This window comes from Macaca thibetana, chromosome 3 (assembly GCF_024542745.1).
Source record: "Macaca thibetana thibetana isolate TM-01 chromosome 3, ASM2454274v1, whole genome shotgun sequence".
Classification (NCBI taxonomy): domain Eukaryota; kingdom Metazoa; phylum Chordata; class Mammalia; order Primates; family Cercopithecidae; genus Macaca; species Macaca thibetana.
In genome coordinates, this window is record NC_065580.1 from 140,207,116 (window position 1) to 140,227,878 (window position 20,763).

General features: G+C 52.2%; 2 protein-coding genes across 4 annotated transcripts in view; both read right to left on the reverse strand.

Annotated features, from left to right (window-relative positions):
* The window catches only part of AP1S1 (adaptor related protein complex 1 subunit sigma 1), a 339,237-nt gene that overhangs the window by 146,881 nt on the left and 171,593 nt on the right, over positions 1 to 20,763 (reverse strand). The gene's annotated exons all lie outside the window — the stretch shown is intronic.
* Positions 9,263 to 20,763, reverse strand: part of MUC12 (mucin 12, cell surface associated) — a 45,271-nt gene continuing 33,770 nt past the window's right edge. The window contains 10 exon segments of the mRNA XM_050784853.1: positions 9,263 to 9,601; positions 9,829 to 9,917; positions 11,823 to 11,899; positions 13,428 to 13,589; positions 14,326 to 14,488; positions 14,578 to 14,649; positions 15,023 to 15,171; positions 18,323 to 18,387; positions 18,718 to 18,845; positions 20,603 to 20,704. Coding sequence (XP_050640810.1) covers positions 9,560 to 9,601; positions 9,829 to 9,917; positions 11,823 to 11,899; positions 13,428 to 13,589; positions 14,326 to 14,488; positions 14,578 to 14,649; positions 15,023 to 15,171; positions 18,323 to 18,387; positions 18,718 to 18,845; positions 20,603 to 20,704 — 1,049 coding nt within the window. The 3' untranslated portion in view covers positions 9,263 to 9,559.

Here is a 20,763-nt window from a genome sequence, read left to right on the forward strand (position 1 = left end):
GCCACTGCACTCCAGCCTGGGTGACAGAACAAGACTCCATCTCAAAAAAAAATAATAATAATTAAAAAAAAAATAATTTAAGGGTGGGGTGCAGTGGCTCACGCCTGTAATCCCAGCACTTTGGGAAGCCCAGACAGGCAGATCGCTTGAGCCCAGGATTTCGAGACCAGCCTGGGCAACATCATGAAGCCTCCATCTCAACAAAAAGTACAAAAATTTGCTGGGCATGGTGGCGTGCACCTGTAGTACCAGCTACTTGAGAGGCTGAGGCAGGAGAACTGCTTGAGCCCGAGAGGTGGAGGTTGCAGTGAGCTGAGATTGCATCACTGCACTCCAGCCCAGGCAATGGAATGAAACCCTGTCTAAAAAAAAAAAAAAATTTCTGTTTTACAGATTATCAGTGAGTGTTGGGACAACACTCACTGATATATTAAGCAGCCTAATATATACGAATACGTAAAGGCAAGGAGAAAAAGGGGTAACTAAAAAATATGTGAAGAAACAATGGCCCCAAATTTTCAAACTTGATAAAAACTATAAGCCAACAGCTCCAAAAAGTTCAAAATCCCCAAACACAAGAAACATGAAGAAAACTACCAGGGTACTCAGATTCTACAGATATTAAAATGGAGATCTGTAAACAACTTTATGCCAATAAATTTGACAACTTAGATGAAATGAACAAATTCTCTGGAAGACACAAACTAGAAAAGCTCACTCGAGAATAAATAGATTGGCCAGGCATGGTGGTTCATGCTTGTAATCCCAGCCCTTCAGGGGACCGAGGGGCAGTGGATCACTTGAGATCAGGAGTCCGAGACTAGCCTTAGCAATAGAGAGAAAGCTCATCTCTACAAGAAATATAAAATATAAAAATTAGGGCTGGGTGTCGACCCTAGGTGACCCATCCCCAACCTCACTTACTACCTTTCATCCCACTGGGATCTTGCAAATTAATGTAATTTAATATAATATGATTTCTTTTTATTACTTTTAATGTAGCAAGATGGGGTCTTGCTACATTGCCCAGATGGTCTCAAGCTCTGGATCCAAAGTGATCCTCCTGCCTCAGCCTCCCCAAATGCTGGAATTACAGACATGAGCCACTGTGTCTGGCATATTATCTTTCAATAATGAAAAAATAAAATAGGCTGGGCGTGCTAGCTCACACCTGTAATCTCAGCACTTTGGGAAGCCAAGAGGGGAGAGCTGCTTGAGGCTATGAGTTTCAGACCAGTCTCGGAAACATAGCAAGACCTTGTCTTTCCCCAAAATCAAAAAAATTAGCTGGGCGTGGTGATGCGCGCCTGTAGTCCCAGCTGCTCAAGAGGCTGAGGTAGGTGGATCACTTGAGGCTACAGTTTGAGATCAGCATAGGCAACATGGCGAGATACTACCGCTACTAAAAAAAAAAATTAACCAGGTGTGGTGGTGCATACCTCTAGTCCCAGCTAATCGAGAGGCTGAGTGGGGAAGACCACTTGAGCCCAGGAGTTCAAGGCTGCAGTGAGCTATGATGGCGCCACTGCACTCCAGCCTGGGCAACAGAGAGAGGTCATAGCTCTTAAAAACCACAAGCAGTCTTTGAACAAAGGGCCTTGCATGCCCATTTTGCTCTGGGCCCTAAAATTATGTAATCGGTTTCGTCTAGAACCAGCTGAGAGGTCTCACCCCCATTATCTCAGCACTATAAGCGGCATGAAGTCGCTTAGTCTGTGGGGTGCTGGTGGCCGGGGTCGGCTACCTAAGACAGAGTGTGCTAGGGATGGAGAGGCAAGGCCGAGTGACCAAGGCCAACGAGGCCTCACGGCTCCCATAGCCAGCCCTCCTTATGGCAAAGCCAGGCCATCGGCCCAGGCCCACAGCAGAACTTCCTGGAAACAGTACGCTCCTGTCCCTGCCTGGGCCTAGCCCCTGCAGGTAAATCCAGGCAGATATAGGAGGCCAAGGGCTCCCCGTGACCATCTTCACTCCACTGTGCTCAGTAGGCTCTGACCCACTGACCCTAAGAGGTGGGAAGAGGGTTTAGTGAGAGGGAAGTAAGAAGACTTTGCAGGGGTGAGTATAGGAGATAAGGAGAGAGAAGGGACTGGGCCTTGGACAGTGTTATTGGGGTGAGGCCTCCACGCACAGCAAACACTCAGTTCCGTAATATCCACTGTGTGGGCTCCTCCATAACTGCTTTCTTTTATTTTTATTTTTTCTTTCTTTGTTTTTTTGAGACAAGGTCTCAGTGTTAGTCGGGCTGGAGTGCAGTGGCGCGATCGTGGCTCACTGCAATCTCCGCCTCCTGGGTTCAAGCAATCCTTCAACTTCAGTCTCCCAAGTAGCTGGGACTACAGACATGCGTCACCATGCCCAGCTAGTTTTTGTTTTTGTTTTTTTTTTGGACAGAGAGTCTTGCTCTGTCACCCAGGCTGGAGCGCTGTGGCATGATCTTGGCTTGCCGCAACCTCCACCTCCCAGGTTCAAGTGATTCTCCTGCCTCAGCCTCCCGAGTAGCTGAGATTACAGGCACACACAACCATACCTGGCTAAATTTTTTGTACTTTTAGGAGAGACGGGGTTTTACCATGTTGGCCAGGCTGGTCTCCTGACCTCACATGATCCGCCCGCCTTGGCCTCCCAAAGTGCTGGGATTACTGGCATGAGTCACTGCACCTGGCCTATATTTTTTGTAGAGACGGGCTTTCACCATGTTAGCCAGGCTGGTCTTGAACTCCTGGCCTCAAGTGATCTGCCTGCCTCAGCCTCCCAAAGTGCTGGGATTACAGGTGTGAGCCACCATGCCCAGCCTCTTTTTTTTTTTTCTTCTTGAGACGGGGTCTCCCTCTGTTGCCCAGGCTGGAGTGTAGTGGTGCAAACATGGCTTATTGCAGCCTCCACCTCCTGGCCTCAAGTGATCCTCCTACCTCAGCCTCCCAAGTAGCTGGGACCACAGACGCACACCACATTGCCTAATTTTTAAATTTTTTTGTAGAGATAGAAGTCTCCCTGTGTTGCCCAGGCTGGTCTCAAACTTCTGGGCTCAAGCGATCCTCCCACCTCAGCCTCCCAAAATACTGGGATTCCAGGCATGAGCCACCCACGCCTGGTCCTCTAATTGTTTTCATGTTGGCTCTGTTCTCCCCAACCCCATTAATTTTTTCTCTTTTTTTAGAGACGTGGTCTCCGTCTGTCACCCAGACTGGAGTGCAGTGCTCAGGTGGGGTGCTGGTGGCCTCCCCACTGGAGGGCCATGGGAGGTGGGAGGATCGGGTGGAAGAGAAGGAGGCAGAAGCAGTTGGGGTCACACACTCCTGCCTTCTCCTCACTGGTTTCCTCCCTTGCTGTTTTTTCCAGCTAATAGCAATTTCTTTTTTCTTCTTCTTTTTCTTTTTTCTTTTTTTTTTTTTTTTTGAGATAGAGACAGAGTCTCACTCTGTTGCCCAGGCTGGAATGCAGTGACCATCTCTGCTCACTGCAACCTCTGCCTCCCAGGTTCAAGTGATTGTCATGTCTCAGCCTCCTGAGGGGTTGATATTACAGGCTTGTCACACCATGCCCAGCTAATTTTTCCATTTTTAGTAGAGACGGGGTTTTGCCAAGTTGGTCAGGCTGATCTTGAACTCCTGACCTCAAGTGATCCACCCGCCTCGGCCTTCCAAAGTGCTGGGACTGCAGGAGTGAATCACTGTTCCTGGTCAGCAATTTCTTTTTTTTAAAAAAAAGACCAGCTCCCTCCCATCAAAAAGTGGGCAAAGGACATGAACAGACACTTCTCAAAAGAAGATCTACAAATGACCACCAAACATATGAAAAAATGCTCAACATCACTAATCACTAAGGAAATGCAAATTGAAACCACAATGAGATACAGAATATATCCCAGTCACAATGACCATATGACCATTATTAAAAAGCCAAAAAAAAAAAAAAAAAAACACAAAAACCAAATAGATGTTGGCATGGATGTGGTGAAAAGGGAACGCTGATACATTGCTGGCAGGAAGTAAATCAGCACAACCTCTATAGAAAACAGTATGGAGATTTCTCAAAGAACTCAAAGTACATCTGCCGTTTGATCCCGCAATCCCACTACTGGGTACCTAACCAAAAGAAAACAAGTCACTGTATCAGCCGGGCGCAGTGGCTCATGTCTGTAATCCCCGCACTTTGGGAAGCCAAGGCAGACAAATCACTTGAGATCAGCAGTTTGAGACCAGCCTGACCAACATGGCGAAACACCCATCTCTACTAAAAATACAAAAATTAGCCAGGCGTGGCGGTGGGCACCTGTAATCCCAGCTACTCGGGAGGCTGAGGCAGGAGAATCATTTGAACCTGGGAGGCGGAGGTTGCAATGAGCCAAGATAGTGTCACTGCACTCCAGCCTGGGACAGAGTGAGACCTGTCTTAAAAAAAAAATAAAAACCAAAAATATATATATTTTTAATTTTGAAAGGTCTGCTCCCCACGGCCCACCCTGGCAGGGTCTCCCCTCATTCCTTTCTGCTGTCAGCTGAATTGAAACCCTAAAACCCAGTGCTCCAGAAGGTGGCCTTATTTGGAGATAGGGTCTTTGCAGGGGATCAAGTTAAACTGAGGTCACTAGCATGGGTCCCAACCCAACACAAAGACAGATACACCTACAGCAAGATGAGGTGAAGATGGAGGCGGGCCGGGCACAGTGGCTCAAGCCTGTAATCCCAGCACTTTGGGAGGCCGAGATGGGCGGATCACGAGGTCAGGAGATCGATACCATCCTGGCTAACACGGTGAAACCCCGTCTCTACTAAAAAATACAAAACTAGCCAGGCAACGTGGCGGGCGCCTGTAGTCCCAGCTACTGAGGAGGCTGAGGCAGGAGAATGGCGTAAACCTGGGAGGCGGAGCTTGCAGTGAGCTGAGATCCGGCCACTGCACTCCAGCCTGGGCAACAGAGCAAGACTCCATCTCAAAAAAAAAATGGAGGCGATGCATCTACCAGCCCAGGAAGGCCAGAGATTGCCACCAACCACCCGCAGCCAGGAGAGAGGCCTGGGACAGACCCTCCCCTGGCAACTTCAGAGGGAGCATGGCCCTGTGACGCCTCGGTTTTAGATTTCCGGCCTCCAGGACAGCGAGGCAATCCATTTCTGTTGTCCTAAGGCACCAAGATTGCAGTACTTTATAATGACAGCCCCAGGGAGCAACAAATACATTTTTTTCTGGTCGCCTGTGGTTGCAGGGGTGGGTTTGAGGCAAGGAGAGTTAGTGCAGATTCCTGGAAGGCTCCCTGGAGGAGGTGGGTGTTTTTGGTTTTTTTGGAGACAGAGTCTCACTCTGTCATCCAGGCTGGAGTGCAGTAGTGCAATCACAGCTCACAGCAGCCTCGACCTCCCAGGCTCAAGAAGTCCTCCCACCTCAGCCTTCCAGGTAGGTGGGACACAGGCATGCACCACCATGCCCAGCTACTTTGTTGTGGAGATGGGGTCTTGCTATGTTGCCCAGGACGGTCTCAAACTCCTAGGCTCAAGTGATCCTTCCACCTTGGTCTCCCAATAGGCCTGGGATTATAGGCATGAGCCACCGCACCAGGCCTGGGAGGGGAGCCTTGTTGATGGGAGTAGGGAACTGAGGTAGACATTTGAAGTTTCCTTAGAATCTCTCAGGAAGGTACCGGGCGCAGTGGCTCATGCCTGTAATCCCAGCACTTTGGGAAGCCGAGGCAGGTGGATCACCTGAGATTCCGAGTTCAAGACCACCCTGGCCAACATGGTGAAACCCCGTCTCTACTAAAAATACAAAAATTAGCTGGGTGTGGTAGCATGTACCCGTAATCCCAGCTACTCGGGAGGCTGAGGCAGGAGAATTGCTTGAACCCGGGAGGTGGAGGTTGCAGTGAGCTGAGATCATGCCACTGCACTCCAGCCTGGGTGGCTGAGACAAAGACTGAGACTCAGACTGAGTATTTGACTGAGACTGAGACAGAGACTGAGACTCAGACTGAGTTTTTGAGACAGAGACTGAGACTCTGTCTCAAAAAAAAAAAAAAAAGAAAGAAAGAAAGAAAAGAATCTCTCGGGGACAAGAATGGGATGGTGATGGAAGTGTTAGATGGGGAAAGAGCCCTAGACAGGGATGCAGGGAGGACAGAGGGATACCTGCCATGGACAGGTGACTGAGCACTCAGGCCTTGGTGGCCCTCATGCTGGGTGTGGGGGTGAGAGGGCATCTGTGACAGCAGGGCAGGGCTGGGCCAACAGACAGGACGTTGTGTTTTGTTGACATTCAATATAACCAGGTGATCTGCAGGGTGAGAGGGTGTGTCTGCTGGGAAGGACCAGGCTGAGGTCACTGCAGCTCTCTCTCTAGACCCACGCCCTGCCCTGGTATCCCCAGCCCCATGACTTGAGTGGGGGTGGGGCTATGAGTCCCTGGAGAGGGGACATGGAAAGGGTCAGAGGCTGCTCAAAGCTGGCCAGGGCCCCAGAGGACAGCCAATGCCAGTCGCAGAGATGGAGGAGCCACAGAATCCTGGAAAGCAGGAACAGGGTCTGAAAGGTCACATTCTACAGAGGAGGAGACTGAGGCTAGGGATGAAACCAGTGATAACATGCAGAAAGTTGGGAGAGGCCAGGAGGGGGCCAAGGAGAGGTGGGGAGAAGAAGAGAAGAGAGGGGGAAGGAAGGGGCTAGAAGAACCCAGGAAGAGGGAAGGGAGGAGCAGAGAGAAAGAAAGGAGGGGGCCGGGAGCGGTGGCTCGCCCCTGTAATCCCAGCACTTTGGGAGCCCAAGGTGGGAGGACCACCAGAGGTCAGGAGTTTGAGACCAGCCTGGTTAACATGGTGAAACCCTGTCTCTACTAAAAATATACAAAAATTAGCTGGGCATGGTGGCGCGTGGCTGTAATCCCAGCTACTCAAGAGCCTGAAGCAGGAGAATCGCTTGAACCTGGGAGGTGGAGGCTGCAGTGAGCCAACATCGCGCTACAGCACTCCTGCCCGGGTGACAGAGTGAGGCCCCGTCTCAAAAAAAAAAAAAAAAAAAAAAAAAAAAACAAAGAAAGAAAGAAAGAAAAGGAAACCGAGCAGGGAGGAGGGTTGGGAGGGAAACAAAAGATCATGGCTAAGATGCTGTTATTAGAGACACATCACCAAGGGTCTGGGAGGCACAGCAAGTGCAAGGAAGGGAGTGTTTTCATTATGACGAATGGGCTGGCAGGTCTGGGTGACATCGCCACAGGGTGACATCTCAAGGGGCAGGGACCCTGAGGTCTATGGGTCCAATTTCTGTCTTGGTTCCCCTGCGCCCTTCTCTGGGGGCTGGTGAGGGGCAGAGGACACTTCAGGAGGGTCCAACTGGAACCACAGTTATCCCTCCTGCCCTGAGTCCCTGGGTCCCCATGACCAAGAAGCCCAAAGCAGCTGAGCTGGAATGATCCTCAGAGGTCCTAATGCCTTGTCTTTTGGGGATACTGAGACGGGAGATGAACTGAGCAGCCCCAGGGTGCATAGCTGGTTCATGGCAGGATTAGAATCTGGGGCTCCTGAAACCCCATTTTGTGCCCGTGTGTTTATCCCGGAAACATTCCCCGGGGCACACAGCAGGGTGTGCTGGTGTGGGAGGTGACAGGGAGTTAGCGGGAACATTCACTGGGTAAGGACAGACCCTAACATGGGTTGAGCATCAGTCTTGTGCCAGGGATCATGCCTGGGGGTGGCTGTTGTCAGTCCTAGCAGCAGCCCTGAAAAGCAGGTGTTATTATTCTTATTTTCTGGAGGGGAGTCTGAGGCTCAGAAGGGGAAACTAAAGCTCAGAGACCCTCAACTGGACAAGGCTCCAATGCCCTGGCTCTTCCCGCCAAAGCTTGCTGGGGAGAGAAGAGAAGTCCAAGGGGTGGGCACAGGGCTGAGCTCCAGGCAGAGGGCCCCCCCCATTGGTGCCTTGGAGGCAGCCCTCTCTCGGGGATGGGCAGACAGAGCAGGCTGGCCCCTGGGATGGGGGCCTCATGGGCAGCAGGGCGTGGGGGTCACTCACCATGCTCTGCAGCAGCTTGTGGGGACAGGAGCGGGAGGACCAAGGTCAGCAGACACAGTGCCATGGTCCCTGGCCTCGGCATCGGAGCTCCGAGCACGTCTGACTTACCCGTTACCCCGGGAGGAGCTGGCAAAATGAGCCTCAGAGAAAGAAACTCATAAATAAATGGGTGCCAGAGACCTTTGGTCCCTGAGACACTGAGGACCAGGAGCCAGCCTGAGCCTGAGTCAGTCTGGAAGCTTCCCTCATGACTTGGGGCGCAGGGCCTGTTTCAGGCCAAAGGGCAGAGGGAGGGGGTGCCTCTCCCTGGCCCAGCAGCTCATAGGCATGAGGGTTATCAGCTTTATCACCCCAATAGAGGGGCAGCCCAGGGGGCCTGCAGGAGCCAGGGGGGAACTGATGAGACCCCCCCACCATGGGTGGTGGGAGATGGGCAAGAGGGGCCGGGCCTGAGCTGGGAAAGGAGGGAACCGCCTGCATTTGACCCTAACCCCTAGCAGGGACACCCCCTTTGTCTCTTTTCTAACCCTTCTTATTGGCCGGGTATGGTGGCTCACACCTGTAATCCCAGCAGTTTGGGAGGCTGACAAGGGCAGATCACTTGAGATCAGGAGTTTCAGATCAGCCTGGCCAACATGATGAAACCCTGTCTCTACCAAAAATACAAAAATCAGCCAGACATGGTGGCAGGCACCTGTAATCCCAGCTACTCAGAAGGCTGAGGCAGGAGAATCGCTTGAACCTGGGAGACAGAGGTTGCAGTGAGCCAAGATCATGCCACCGTACTCCAGCCTGGGCGACAGAGCAAGACTCTGTCTCAGAAAAAATAAATAAATAAAATAACCCTTCTTATTGTCCTATAAGTATGCCCTGAAGACATGGCCATGCCTGGGCCAGGGAGTTGTTGGGTCTGGTCTGTGGGTTCCGAGGTAAGCACGGCTCCCAGGGCCATCTGGAGTGACCCTGCCCTGTGCAAGCCCAACAGAGCCAAGTGCTCACTCCCTGGCCAACTGGGGTTGAACCTGAGGTCCTCTCCTGTCCCCAGAACCTGACCTTAGGCTTTTCTGCCACAGGGACCTCAGCAGAGGCAGGCCTAGCCCTGTCCTGACTGGAGCAGAGGAGGGGGCTCCCTGCCAGGACACAGGAAGGGGCCCAGAGCGTTCGTTCCATGACCGATTCAGCAGCCAGTCCTGGGAGGACCCTGACCCCCCACCTGAGCCCCACTGCAGAAGGAGGGGAAGGAAACCTCTCACTTCACATTCTGAGCTTTAAGATTTGCTTTTATTGGTAGGGAAATTCCAGAGTGGGGAGTCACCCAGGAGGAGACAGGGGTGCTGAGGCTTCTGGGAGTCTGGGGGCTCCTGGATGGAAGGCCTCATAGCCCCCAGCAGGAGCACAGGCCCGGGACTGGCCAAGTCTGTCAGCTCTGATCAGGACCGGCTTCAGGGCCGGACTTCAGTCTCCTCTTGACCAACCCCGGGGGACTGCGGTCTGTGGTGGGCTCTGTGTGTGCCACTCTCCTGTCCAGAGATAGATGAGGGTGGGAGGCCCCCACTGGCTCATACAGCAGATGCTACCATCTCCGGCCTCTGGATGTGGAGCTGGGGGGCAGGAGAGAAGAGGTGAGGCCAAGGGGCAGACCCTGGAAACCGGGCGCCCCAGGGGGAGGAGGGAGCCCTGGGGGTAGGGGGCATCCCCAGGAGGAGGAGGGAGTCCCAGGGGGAGGAGGGGAGTCCCAGGGGGAGGGAGGGAGTCCCAGGGGGAGGGAGGGAACCCCAGAGGAAGTGGAGCAGCCTCAGAGGGTGGGGGCAGCTCGCAGCTGAGTCACCTCTGTGCCTGAGTCAACAGTCTCCAGGGTGGGCCGGAAGTTGTTGTAGGCGTTCTCGAGGCCGAATCCGCTCTCCCTCAGATTCTGGTCTGTAGGGAGAGGCGGTGCTGAGTGATGGGAGCCTTGGTGGGGGGTGGGGTGGGGGGAGGACTCCGGGGCAGTGGGGGTTTCTTCCAGCAAAAGAGTCAGCGCCGCATCTACCCTACACCCTTTCCCACTGCCGACCACCCCTCCGCCCCTGCATCACTGGGCAGCGGGTAAGTGCCTAGCCTGCCTGGGGAGCCGCCCCCTGGACCCTGGAACAGGAGGGAGCGGAGCAGAACTCCCTCACATGCACGGTGTGGTAGCCCGGGCCACAGAGGAGCGTGCGTAGAGCCCTGGACTCAGGGATGAGGTCAGAGTGGAGCGGGAGGCAGGGCTGGCTCTGGGCCAGCAGGGCCGCACTCCCTCATAGCAACCGTAGCCATAGCAAGCAAAAGAGCTGCGCTTGGAATCTGCTTCCAGCATCCTCCCGGAGCACAGCGATCACTTACTTCCTGGTCCCACAGAACCACTCACACTCTTGACTCCGGGACTCTCCCCGCACCTCTGACCCCTCTTTTCCTGCCTCCTTCGAGGTCGGGGTCCTCATGCCCTACCTGTCCGTCTGTGGTGGCTCCCCGGGGCGGGGGTTCCACTTTCACCCTCCTCATTTCTCACTCTGCATTCTCCCCGACGAATGGACAAATCTCTATTCCAGTCCGTGGTTCAGGCTGCAGACCCCTCCCGGAGCTTCAGACAGGCACCAGCCTTGCAGCCTTCCCCTCAGCACGCACCAGCCCCCCAACTCAGTGTGCCCCACCGGCTGCTTCTCACCCATCCATCGGGGCCCAAGGGTCAGCTCAGACAATCCTGGAAATCCTCCCTCACTCCCTCTCCCTCACCCACCCTCTCAACCTCACCTCCACCACCCCCTCAGCCTCACCTCCACCAGGCTGTGTCTCCTCTTCCTCCCCCGCCCCTCAGCCTTACTTCCTCCACCTGGTCTCCCTGCTTTAGTGCTCCCAGAATGGCCTTTTGAGTAAAAAAAATTCAAAATGTGGCCGGGCATGGTAGTTCACGCCTGTAATCCTAGCACTTTGGAGGCCAAGGCAGGTGGATCACCTAAGGTCCGGAGTTCGAGACCAGCCTCGCCAACATGATGAAACCCTGTTTCTACCATCTCTACTAAAAATACAAAAATTAGCCGGGCGTGGTGGCATGCCTGTAATCCCAGCTACTAGGGAGGCTGAGGGCAGGAGAATCGCTTGAACCTGGGAGACAGAGGTTGCAGTGAACCAAGATCGTGCCACTGTACTCCAGCCAGGGCCAGAGAGCGAGACTCCGTCTCAAAAAAACAAAGGGGGGGGCGCCAAAGCCCCTCAACCCCCCACCCCATTCCTGAAGCCCTGCCAACCTCACGTCCCTCACTCTTTGTGAGGTTGACCTGCCTTCCCTTCCCCACCAAAAGCAAGCTCTTTCCCAACTGCAGGGTTTCTCATGCAGTCCCCCTGCCTGGGGTGCCCTTTCCCTCATCCTCACTGGGATAAGGCCTCCCTGCTTACTGGGCTCCCCCTCTGTTGAAGGAGGAAGCGCACCTGCTTACCCACCTGCTCAAGAATTAGTCTCACCTCGGGGCTTATCTGATCCCCCATCCCCACCCAGGCTGGGTCAGGTTCTCCCCTCTGCTCCCTCTGCCCTGTGAATGGCCCTATCACCCTGCTTAGCTGAGTGTGCATTGGATGCCCTCACTGAGTTGGTCTCTAGGGGCAGGATCTGGTTCTCAACCACTTCTGCACCCTTGCACACAGCAGGGGTGGTGTTTGGGTCCGGGGCTGCAGCGGGGGGAACGGGCTGTCAGCCACAGCCACCGTGAAGGGGGGCAGGACCCCACATCACCCCCACAGGCACAGGCACCGCCCTGTCTTTCTTCACCCTCCAGCTCTGCTCATCCCCTTGCCCTTAACTAGAGGTACCTTCCCAGATGGCCGTCTTCTGGAAGGTGCCAGGGGTGCCTTCGTTTCGCCACTCTTGAGGCATATCATACTGTTGCCTGCAGACAGAAATGCCGTGAGCAGCTGTAGTCAAGGAGGCTGAGGAGGGACTTGGTGGACCCAGACCTTCAGCTTCCCTTGAGGGGACAGTCACAGCCACACCCCAAGTCAGAGACGGCAGCGATGATGGCAGAGAACAAAAGGTAGCATCACCATAGCTTCCCCTCTTCCAAGGCAGGCACTGGCCAGGCCTCCCGGCTGCCCCTCACTCCGTTTAGTGGGCCTCAGTTTCCATATCCGTGAGATGGGGGCATAGGGTAGCTCCCTTCAATTGCCAACTTCGGGCCAAGTACTGTGCCAGGGTTTCCCAGCAACCTTCACAGGTGCATCTTATCCCATTTTACAGCTGGGAAAAGCGAGACCCAGACGCTCCATCTCAGCTTCCCCATGTGGTGCCGTGCTCTGTGGTGGCCAGGTGAGTGATAACTAACCACGGGGAATGTCATTACATAGTCTAGGTTCCACACGTAAGCTTCTGTTTCCAGTCTCTGTGTTATGGTTTGAACGTGTCCCTTAAAGTTCATGCATTGGAAATTTAACCCCCAACGCAGCAAAGCTGAGAGGTAGGACCTTGAAGACGTGATTAGGTCATGAAGGTGCTGTCCTCGTGAATGGATTAATGTCATTATCTCGAAAGTGGGTGTGTAATAAAAGCGAGTTCAGACAGCCGGGGGGCGGCAGCTCACGCCTATAATCCCAACAGCTTTGGAGGCTGAGGTGAGAGGACTGCTTGAGGCCAGGAGTTTCAGACCAGCCTGGGCAATATAGTGAGACCCTATCTCTACAAAACATTTAATTTAATTTAATTTAATTTAATTTAATTTAGGGCCGGGTGCAGTGGCTCACACCTGTAATCCCAGCACTTTGGGAAGCCAGGGTGGGTGGATCACTTGAGGTCAGGAGTTCGAGACCAGCCTGGCCAACATGGTGAAACCCCATCTCTACTAAAAATACAAAAATTAGCCAGGCATGGTGGAATGCACTTGTAATCCCAGCTACTCAGGAGGCTGAGGCACGAGAATCGCTTCAACCTGGGAGGCAGAGGTTGCAGTGAGCTGAGATGATACCACTGCACTCCAGGGTGAGAGCAAGACCCTGTCTCTTAAGAAAAAAAAAAAAAGTGAGTTCAGCCCTCTCTTCCTCTCTGTCCATGTGATGCAGACTGCTGTCTTTCCATGCTGTGATGCAGCAAGAAAGTCCTGACCAGATGCAGCCCCTTGATCTTGGACTTCCCAGCCTCCAAAACTGTGAGCCAAATAAACTTCTATTGTTTACAATTACCCAGTGGTGGTATTCTGTTATAATAGCAGAAAATGAACTAAAACACTCTGCCAAATTGATATATCCTATAGGAAGGCCGCCCTTTGCTGTACCCAGGGCTGGGAGGGTCTGGGCACCCCGTCTGGCCTCAGCTGACCTCTCTGACTGTTGGCCTGGAAGGAGCAGAGCCTTAGGACATTCAGACAGTGGCTGCCCCAGGGTCTGTCCCCTGTCTCTGGGCCTGTGGGGCTGGCCCCACAAGTTCACCTGTGCAGTTTTCTCTGGGATAGGCTGAATAAGATGACCAGGATGATCAATGAGAGCAGCAGCACCGCCACCACAGCCCCCACGATGCCATACACGAGGCTCTTGGCGATGTTCCATTCACAGGTCTCTCCCCAGTACCAGTGTGTGTCCGTATTTGGGCACCTGGGGACACAGACAAACTCAGGCTGACCCCCCGGGATCCCTCACATCCAATATCCCAAGGGCAAACCCACTCTCCTAAACACAGGAAACCAGATCTCCCTCACTCCAAGGGCTGGAGCTCAGCCCCCAGAGAGCCTGGGTCCCTGACTTCCTCAGGCTGATGGGCGCTGAAGGAGTTGGGGGGACCTGGAGACTGCAGATCAGGAATTGAAATGACTAGGGCTCAGGGGGACCCAAGAGTGTTGGGTGTCTCGTCCCAGACACATGCCATTCACCCATCTACTCTCTAATCGTCTGCCACCTAAATGGGCCTGTTATCGTGTTTTTTATTTTGCACTTTAATTTATGGTCTGTGGACTTAGTGCTCTGGCTGCAGCTAGAGGTAACCACGACAGCATGGCTGGGATGACGTAAGGGAAATTAACAATATAGATAGATAGAGGTGGAGATACAGACACAGATAGAGATAGAGATAGATTTGGAACTTGACAGCTTGAACTTTCTCAGGAAGGGATTGCCCAGCTCTTGGACCTTTGTGTCTATAATCTACTCCTACTCCTCACTCTTGTGGGTGTGGGGGGTGGGGATGAGGATACAGGGGAGAGGGATGTCCAGGAGTGGGGAGGAGGCACCTGCCAAGTTCTACTCAATCCCCCCACCCTGTGGGTGACTGCTGGGGAGGGGGAGGGCCCTACCACCAGGACAGAGTAGGCGCTGGGCTTGTGGGGACACTCACAGGCAGCGGGGGCCACTGCGTTGCAGCTGACACACGCCCAGATTACAGTTCATTTGGGACTTCGTTCCTTTGGTGCACTTGTTCACACAGGCCAGCTTCTCATCCAAGACATCCGCATAGTAGAATTGGGCATATTCTTTGGCAGCATTCTGGGTGCATTGCTCTGGGGGAGAGGGGTGGGCAGCACGCATGAGCCTGGCCAAAGCACCCCAGCCCCCACTCTTAGTGACCACACTCCACACAGCTGCTTACCCTGGAAGTCAAAGCCCAGTGTCACCGATGAATCCACGAAAGTGTCCTCTTCACTATAGCACAGTATGGCCTCTGCTGAGAGTGGATAGGAAGGAAGATGGAATAGAGACACTTCCCTCTGCCTCCCTGGGGGTAGCCAGGCCTCTCTCTTCTTCTTTACTATGCCCTCCCCTGGGCCAATACCCGTGGGGTCTTTGCCCACCCTAGACACGCAGCTGGGCTTATGAGGAGGCTCAAATGGGGATATGACAGCCTCAGCCTGGGACCAATAGGAGGCTGTTGGGAGCAGGTTTGGGATCTGGAGAAGGCGTCCTGGGCCTGGCTTCTGGGTTCCTGTGGCAGGAGTCTTGGGAGTCCCAGAAGAAAGAAGAGATAGGGGAGGGAGAGATCAAGGTCACGATCTCCAAGACGCCCACAGGTGTCAAGGGGTTTTAGGTGAGCCTACCTCTGCACAAATCAGGATCATGAGCTGTTTTGGTTTCATTCATAATCTTGGCCTTTACAATCTCTACCAGGTTTTCAAACAGTTCTTCATACTCTAAAGTGTAGTCTGCCTCCAGGATGACATCATTCTTGACCACGATGCTACCGTTGCTGGAAGTGGGAATTGTTTCATCAGTTACCCGTGTCACCACCCAGTCAGCAAGTGGAGACCAAGCACCCAGAGGGGTAATGGGAGATGAAGCAGCCATGTGCCCCACAGGTGAGAAAGAATACAGAGTCTTCCCCCCAGCAGCTGACTACCCAGACAGAGGGACGAGAGCAAAACGATTCAAGATCTCAAATATATCAGTGATCACAATAAATGCCAATGAGTGAAATTCATCTCTCGCAAAATAGAGGCTCTTGGATGAACAGGTGGAGAAATTTGAATCCCTGTGTCCTGTTGATGTGAAAGTAAAATAGTGCAGCTGCTATGGAAAACGGTATGAAGTTCCTCAAAAAATGTAAAATAGAATTAATGCATGATCCAGCAATTCTACTTCTGGGTATATATACAAAATAACTGAAAGCAGGTCTTGAATTTATATTTGTACCCTCGTGTTTTCAGTAGCATTATTTACCATAGCCAAAATGTGGAAGCAAACCAAGGGTCCACCAACAGACAAATGGAGAAACAAAATGTGGTCTATTGTGGAATATTATTTAGCCTTAAAAAGGAAGAACAGGGCAGGAAGTGAGGTGGCTCATGCCTATCCCAGCACTTTGGCAGGCCAAGGTAGGAGGATTGCTTGAGGCCAGGAGTTCAAGACCAGCCTGGGCAACATGGTGAGACACCATCTCTACAAAAGATACAGAAATTAGCCAGCCAAGGTGGTGCACACTTGTAGTCCCGGCTACTTAGGAGGCTGTGGCAGGAGGATTGCTGGAGCCCAGGAGTTTGAGGCTGCGGTGAGCTATGATTGCACCACTGCACTTCCGGCAACAGAGCAAGACCCCATATTTTAAAATTTTTAAAAATAAAGAAAGAAAAAGAAAGGTAAGTTTATAACCTAGAAGTTACTTCTTCAATAGCCAATGATGCAACTGAGGGGAGAGGTCTTGAGACAAGGCAAGTCACCTGTCACTGTCATTTTGAAAGATAAGTCAGTAGTAGGACTCAGGAGGACTTGAACAAAAAAAATCCTGAGCCAAAATGGAGAGAAAGACCAGGGTGCCAATGCTGAGCCAGGGGCAAGGTTGGGGCACCGGGACCCTCTCTTCCCTGCTGCAAGGACACGGCACTCTTGAGGCACCCTTCCCACTCCTCTGTCTGCCTCTTTCCACTCTCCACTGGGGGCTCTGGCTAGATCTTAAATGTTGCTGCTTTGCAGCTTCATTCCTGGGAGACCCTCGTTTTGTGCTATGACCCTCCCTCACCCCCGACCTGGGCCATCTCATCCCACTCCCAGGACTTCTAGCGACATCCATCTGGGGATACCAATGCCCGTGTCTCTCATAAGACCCTTTAGAGGCTGGGCATGGTGGCTCACGCTTGTATTTCAGCACTTTGGGAGGCCGAGGCGGGAGGATCACTTGAACCCAGGAGTTTGAGACCAGCCTGGGCAACATAGCAAGACCCCATCTCTGCAAAAATTACAAACATTAGGTCAGGGGCGTGGCTTACACCTGTAATCCTAGTACTTTGGGAGGCCAAGGCGGGCAGATGCCTTGAGATCAGGAGTTCAAGACCAGCCTGGCCAACATGGTGAAACTGTGTGTCTACTAAAAATACAAAATTTAGCCAGGTGTGGTGACATGTGCCTGTAGTCCCAGCTACTTGGGAAGCTAAGGCAGGATAATCACTTGAACCTGCAAGAAGGAGGCTGCAGTGAGCCGACATTGCACCACTGCACTCCAGCCCGGGAGACAGAGCAAGACTCTGTCTCAGAAAAAGCAAAACAAAAAAATTACAAAAATTAGCCAAGCATGATGGCACAGGCCTGTAGTCCCAGCTACTCAAGAGGCCGAGATGGGAGGATTGCTTGAACCTGAGAGGTTGAGCCTACAATGAGCCGTGATTATGCCACTGCATTCCAGCCTGGGCAAGAGAGCAAGACCCTGCCCCTCGATCCCCCCAAAATAAGACTCTTTAGGGCATATTCCACTGCTGTATCATGCAACTACTCCATGTGGCTGGGCCCTGGGCACTTGAAAGTTGACATGGTGCACACCAAACTCATTACCTCCTTCCCCCATTCTACCTCTCATGACATTCCTTGACCCAGCACAGGGCACCCCACACCTCCAGCAGCCCAGAAATCTGCCCTCATTCCTCATTCTTCTCTCCCTCCTCTCCCACAGCAAATTCCATGGTCTGCTGATCCTGCCTCCCAAAGACCTTTCACACTGGACCCATTTGCTCCTATACTGTCACCTATCTGGTGTAGGCCACCATCATCTCCAGTACAGACTTCTGCTTATGCAATCTCCATCCTACAGCCAGACTGAGCTGTCTACTCTGCAGACTAGACCCTATCCCCCACGGGCCTACACTGCTGATGCCGAAAGTCTGACTAACTTGGCATGAGCCATCTTTCCAACCTCCTGCCCAGTTACTGCTCCTTTGCTCTTAAGCACCCAGCTGTTCCGAGCGTCTTTAGGTTCCTGGAATCTGCCCTCCTCTCTCTCCTGTCTGGGCTCCTTCTCACTGATTCCCGCTGCTGCAACTGCCTCTCCTTCCCTTCCCCCTCTCTGGATCATTCCTCCTCATGCTTCAAGCCTCAGTTTTGCTGTTACTTTTTTTTTTTTTTAGAGATGGGGTCTCGCTATGTTGCCCAGGCTAGTCTCTAATTCCTGGCCTGAAGTGATCCTCCCGCCTTGGCCTCGCAAAGCATTGAGATTGCATGCATGAGCCACCACGCCCAGCCTGTTGCCAGTTTTCCCAGAAAGAATTCCCTCTGCCTCACCAAGGTTTGCTTTTGGGACCTCTCCCAGGGCACCCTGTGTGCCCCTCACTGTAACTCTAACAGACTGCACAACCACTTTTCCATCTGTGTTCTGCCACTCTGAGCTCCAGGAAAACGGGACTGCTGTGTTCCCAGCACCCAGCAGGGGGTTGGCTTTCAACAAATGTATGTTGACTGGATGAATGAATGAAGAATGAATGGTCTCACAGCCCCCCCCCCGCACTTACCTAGCGGCTGCAGTCCTCTCTGACCCAACCAGGTATTGACATTCTAGCCATTCATGATAGGAGGAGGCAGGAAAGCAAGGACAAGGAGGATTTCCCCACATCTATAAATCTGCCCCCCAATATACTCACAGCAATCTCCGAATGTTCACCCCTCTATACTGTGGAAGATCGTCGCCCGTCAAAACGACATCCATCTGAAAGAAACAAGGCAGTGAAGGTCACACAGAGCTACAGCGTGAAGACTCTCCTGTTCCCCGTCTCGAGGCAGCCCTAGGCACCCTTCCGTGGAGCCCACGTAAGATCCCATGGGAAGAACCACCACCCCAGGAAGCTCCCTCTGCCATAATGTGGGTCATGTGGGGCTGAAGGCTGGAAACTCTCAGAGGACCTCCTTTCAAGACTTAGGGAGACTGGTGGGGAGGGGGCTCATGAGCAGAACTCAGATCACTAAGTCAGGGTGCACTCCCCAATTTCCTCTCATGTGGGACATCACCCTGGGGTGTCTGGGTGTGCCCTGGTCTTACCCGATTCTTGAAGAGGTTAGTGAAGTTCTGGTATTCCTGGGAGGATGAGTCATTCATCTGTTCTGTGAAATTTCTGTAAGTCACTTTCACTGTCATACCTAAAGTGGCATTGAGTTTTTCCGGGGTTTCTGTGGGAAAAGGCCATGGTATGCGTGAGACAGCGACCTCCCAATAATGTCCTCAAGTATTGATACAGTCTCTGCCTGTGGGTGTCTTGCAGGTGAAGGAAACTTAAGAGAAAATGGGGGTCACTGAGACTTCTGTTGCCTGTCTCCCAAAACCCTTAGGAGCCAGTGGCCAGGAGGGGAAGGGACAGTACAGAAGCCCTCTGATGAGAGGGACAGGTGAGCTAATGGAAAGGGCCCTGGGCCAAGTGCTGTGGCTCACACCTGTAATCCCAGTGCATTGGGGAGATGGGAAGACCTGCCTGGGCAACAAAGTGAGACCCTGTCTCCACAAAAGTAAAAATATTAGCCAGGCGTGGTGGTGCACACCTGTAGTCCCAGCTACTCAAGAGGCTGAGGCTGGAGGATAACTTGAGCCCAGGAGTTCAAGGCTGCAGTGAACTATGATCTGCACCTCTGCATTCCAGCCTGGACCACAGAGTGAGACCCTATCTCGAAAGAAAGGGAGATTCCTAAAACTAAAAATAGAGCTACCATACAATTCAGCAATCCCACTGCTGGGTATATATCCAAAAGAAAGGAAATCAGTACATCAAAGAGATCTTTGCACTCCCATGTTTGTTGCTGTTCACAATAGCCAAGACTTAGAAGCAACCCGAGTGTCCATCAACAGATGAATGTATAGAGAAGACCTGGTACATATACACAATGGAGTACTATTCAGCCATTAAAAAGAATGAGATCCTGTCAATTGCAACAACATGGATGAAGCTGGAGGTCATTGTTAAGTGAAATAAGCCAGGCACAGAAAGACAAACATTGCATGTTCTCACTTATTGGTGGAATCTAAAAGTCCAAACAACTGAACTCATGGAGGCAGAGTAGAAGGATGGTTACCAGAGGCTGGGAAGGGTAGTGGAGTGGCGGTGAGATGGAGGTGGGCATGGTTAATGGGTACAAAAAATGCATAGTTAGAAAGAATGAGTAAGACCTGGTATTTAACACAACAGCGTGACTATAGTCAATAAGAATTTAATTGTACATTTAAAAATAACTAAAATAGCTGGGTACGATGGCTCATGCCTGTAATCCCAGCACTTTAGGAGGCCGAGGCAGGCAGATCACCTAAGATCGGGAGTTCCAGACCAGCCTGGCCAATATGGTGAAACTCCGTCTCTATTAAAAATACAAAAATTAGCCGGGCATGGTGGCCCATGCCTGTAATCTCAACTACTCAGGATGCTGAGGCAGGAGAACTGCCTGAATCCAGGAGGTGGAGGTTGCAGTGAGCCAAGATCGTGCCATCACACTCCAGCCTGGGAGACAGAGCGAGACTCTTTCTCAAAAAATGAAACAAAATAAAATAAAATAAAATAAAAATAACGAAAATAGCACAATTGGATTGTTTGTGACATAAAGATTAAATGCTTGAGGGAATGGGCACCCCATTTTCCATGCTGTGATTGTTACACGTTGCATTCCTGTAACAAGACATCTCATGTATGCTCCATAAATATATACATCTACTATGTATCCCCAAAAATTAAAAATTAAAAAAAAATTGACCACCCCATTTTTCTACCTTCTACTTTTGTCCCTGAAGGCAGAGGTAGAAGGTTCGTGCTCTCCCTACAGTGTTGCTGGGAAGAGTCACACCTCCTCCACCTGCAAGTGAGGCAGTGGTTGATCCAACACTGCCATGCTGTTTTCAGGGGTCAAAGGCCCTGCAAAGAGCTGCAGGTCTCAGAAAAGGTCATTACCTACAGGGAAGGATTCCAGAGGGGACAAGCACTGGTAACCAACGTAGCCTTGGGGACAGACGCATTGTTTTCCATTCCAGATTTGTCCTTCCTGGCATGACCCTGTGTAGAAAGAGAATCCACAGCAGTCACCATGGGAGCCCAAAGGGCAAAAACACGCA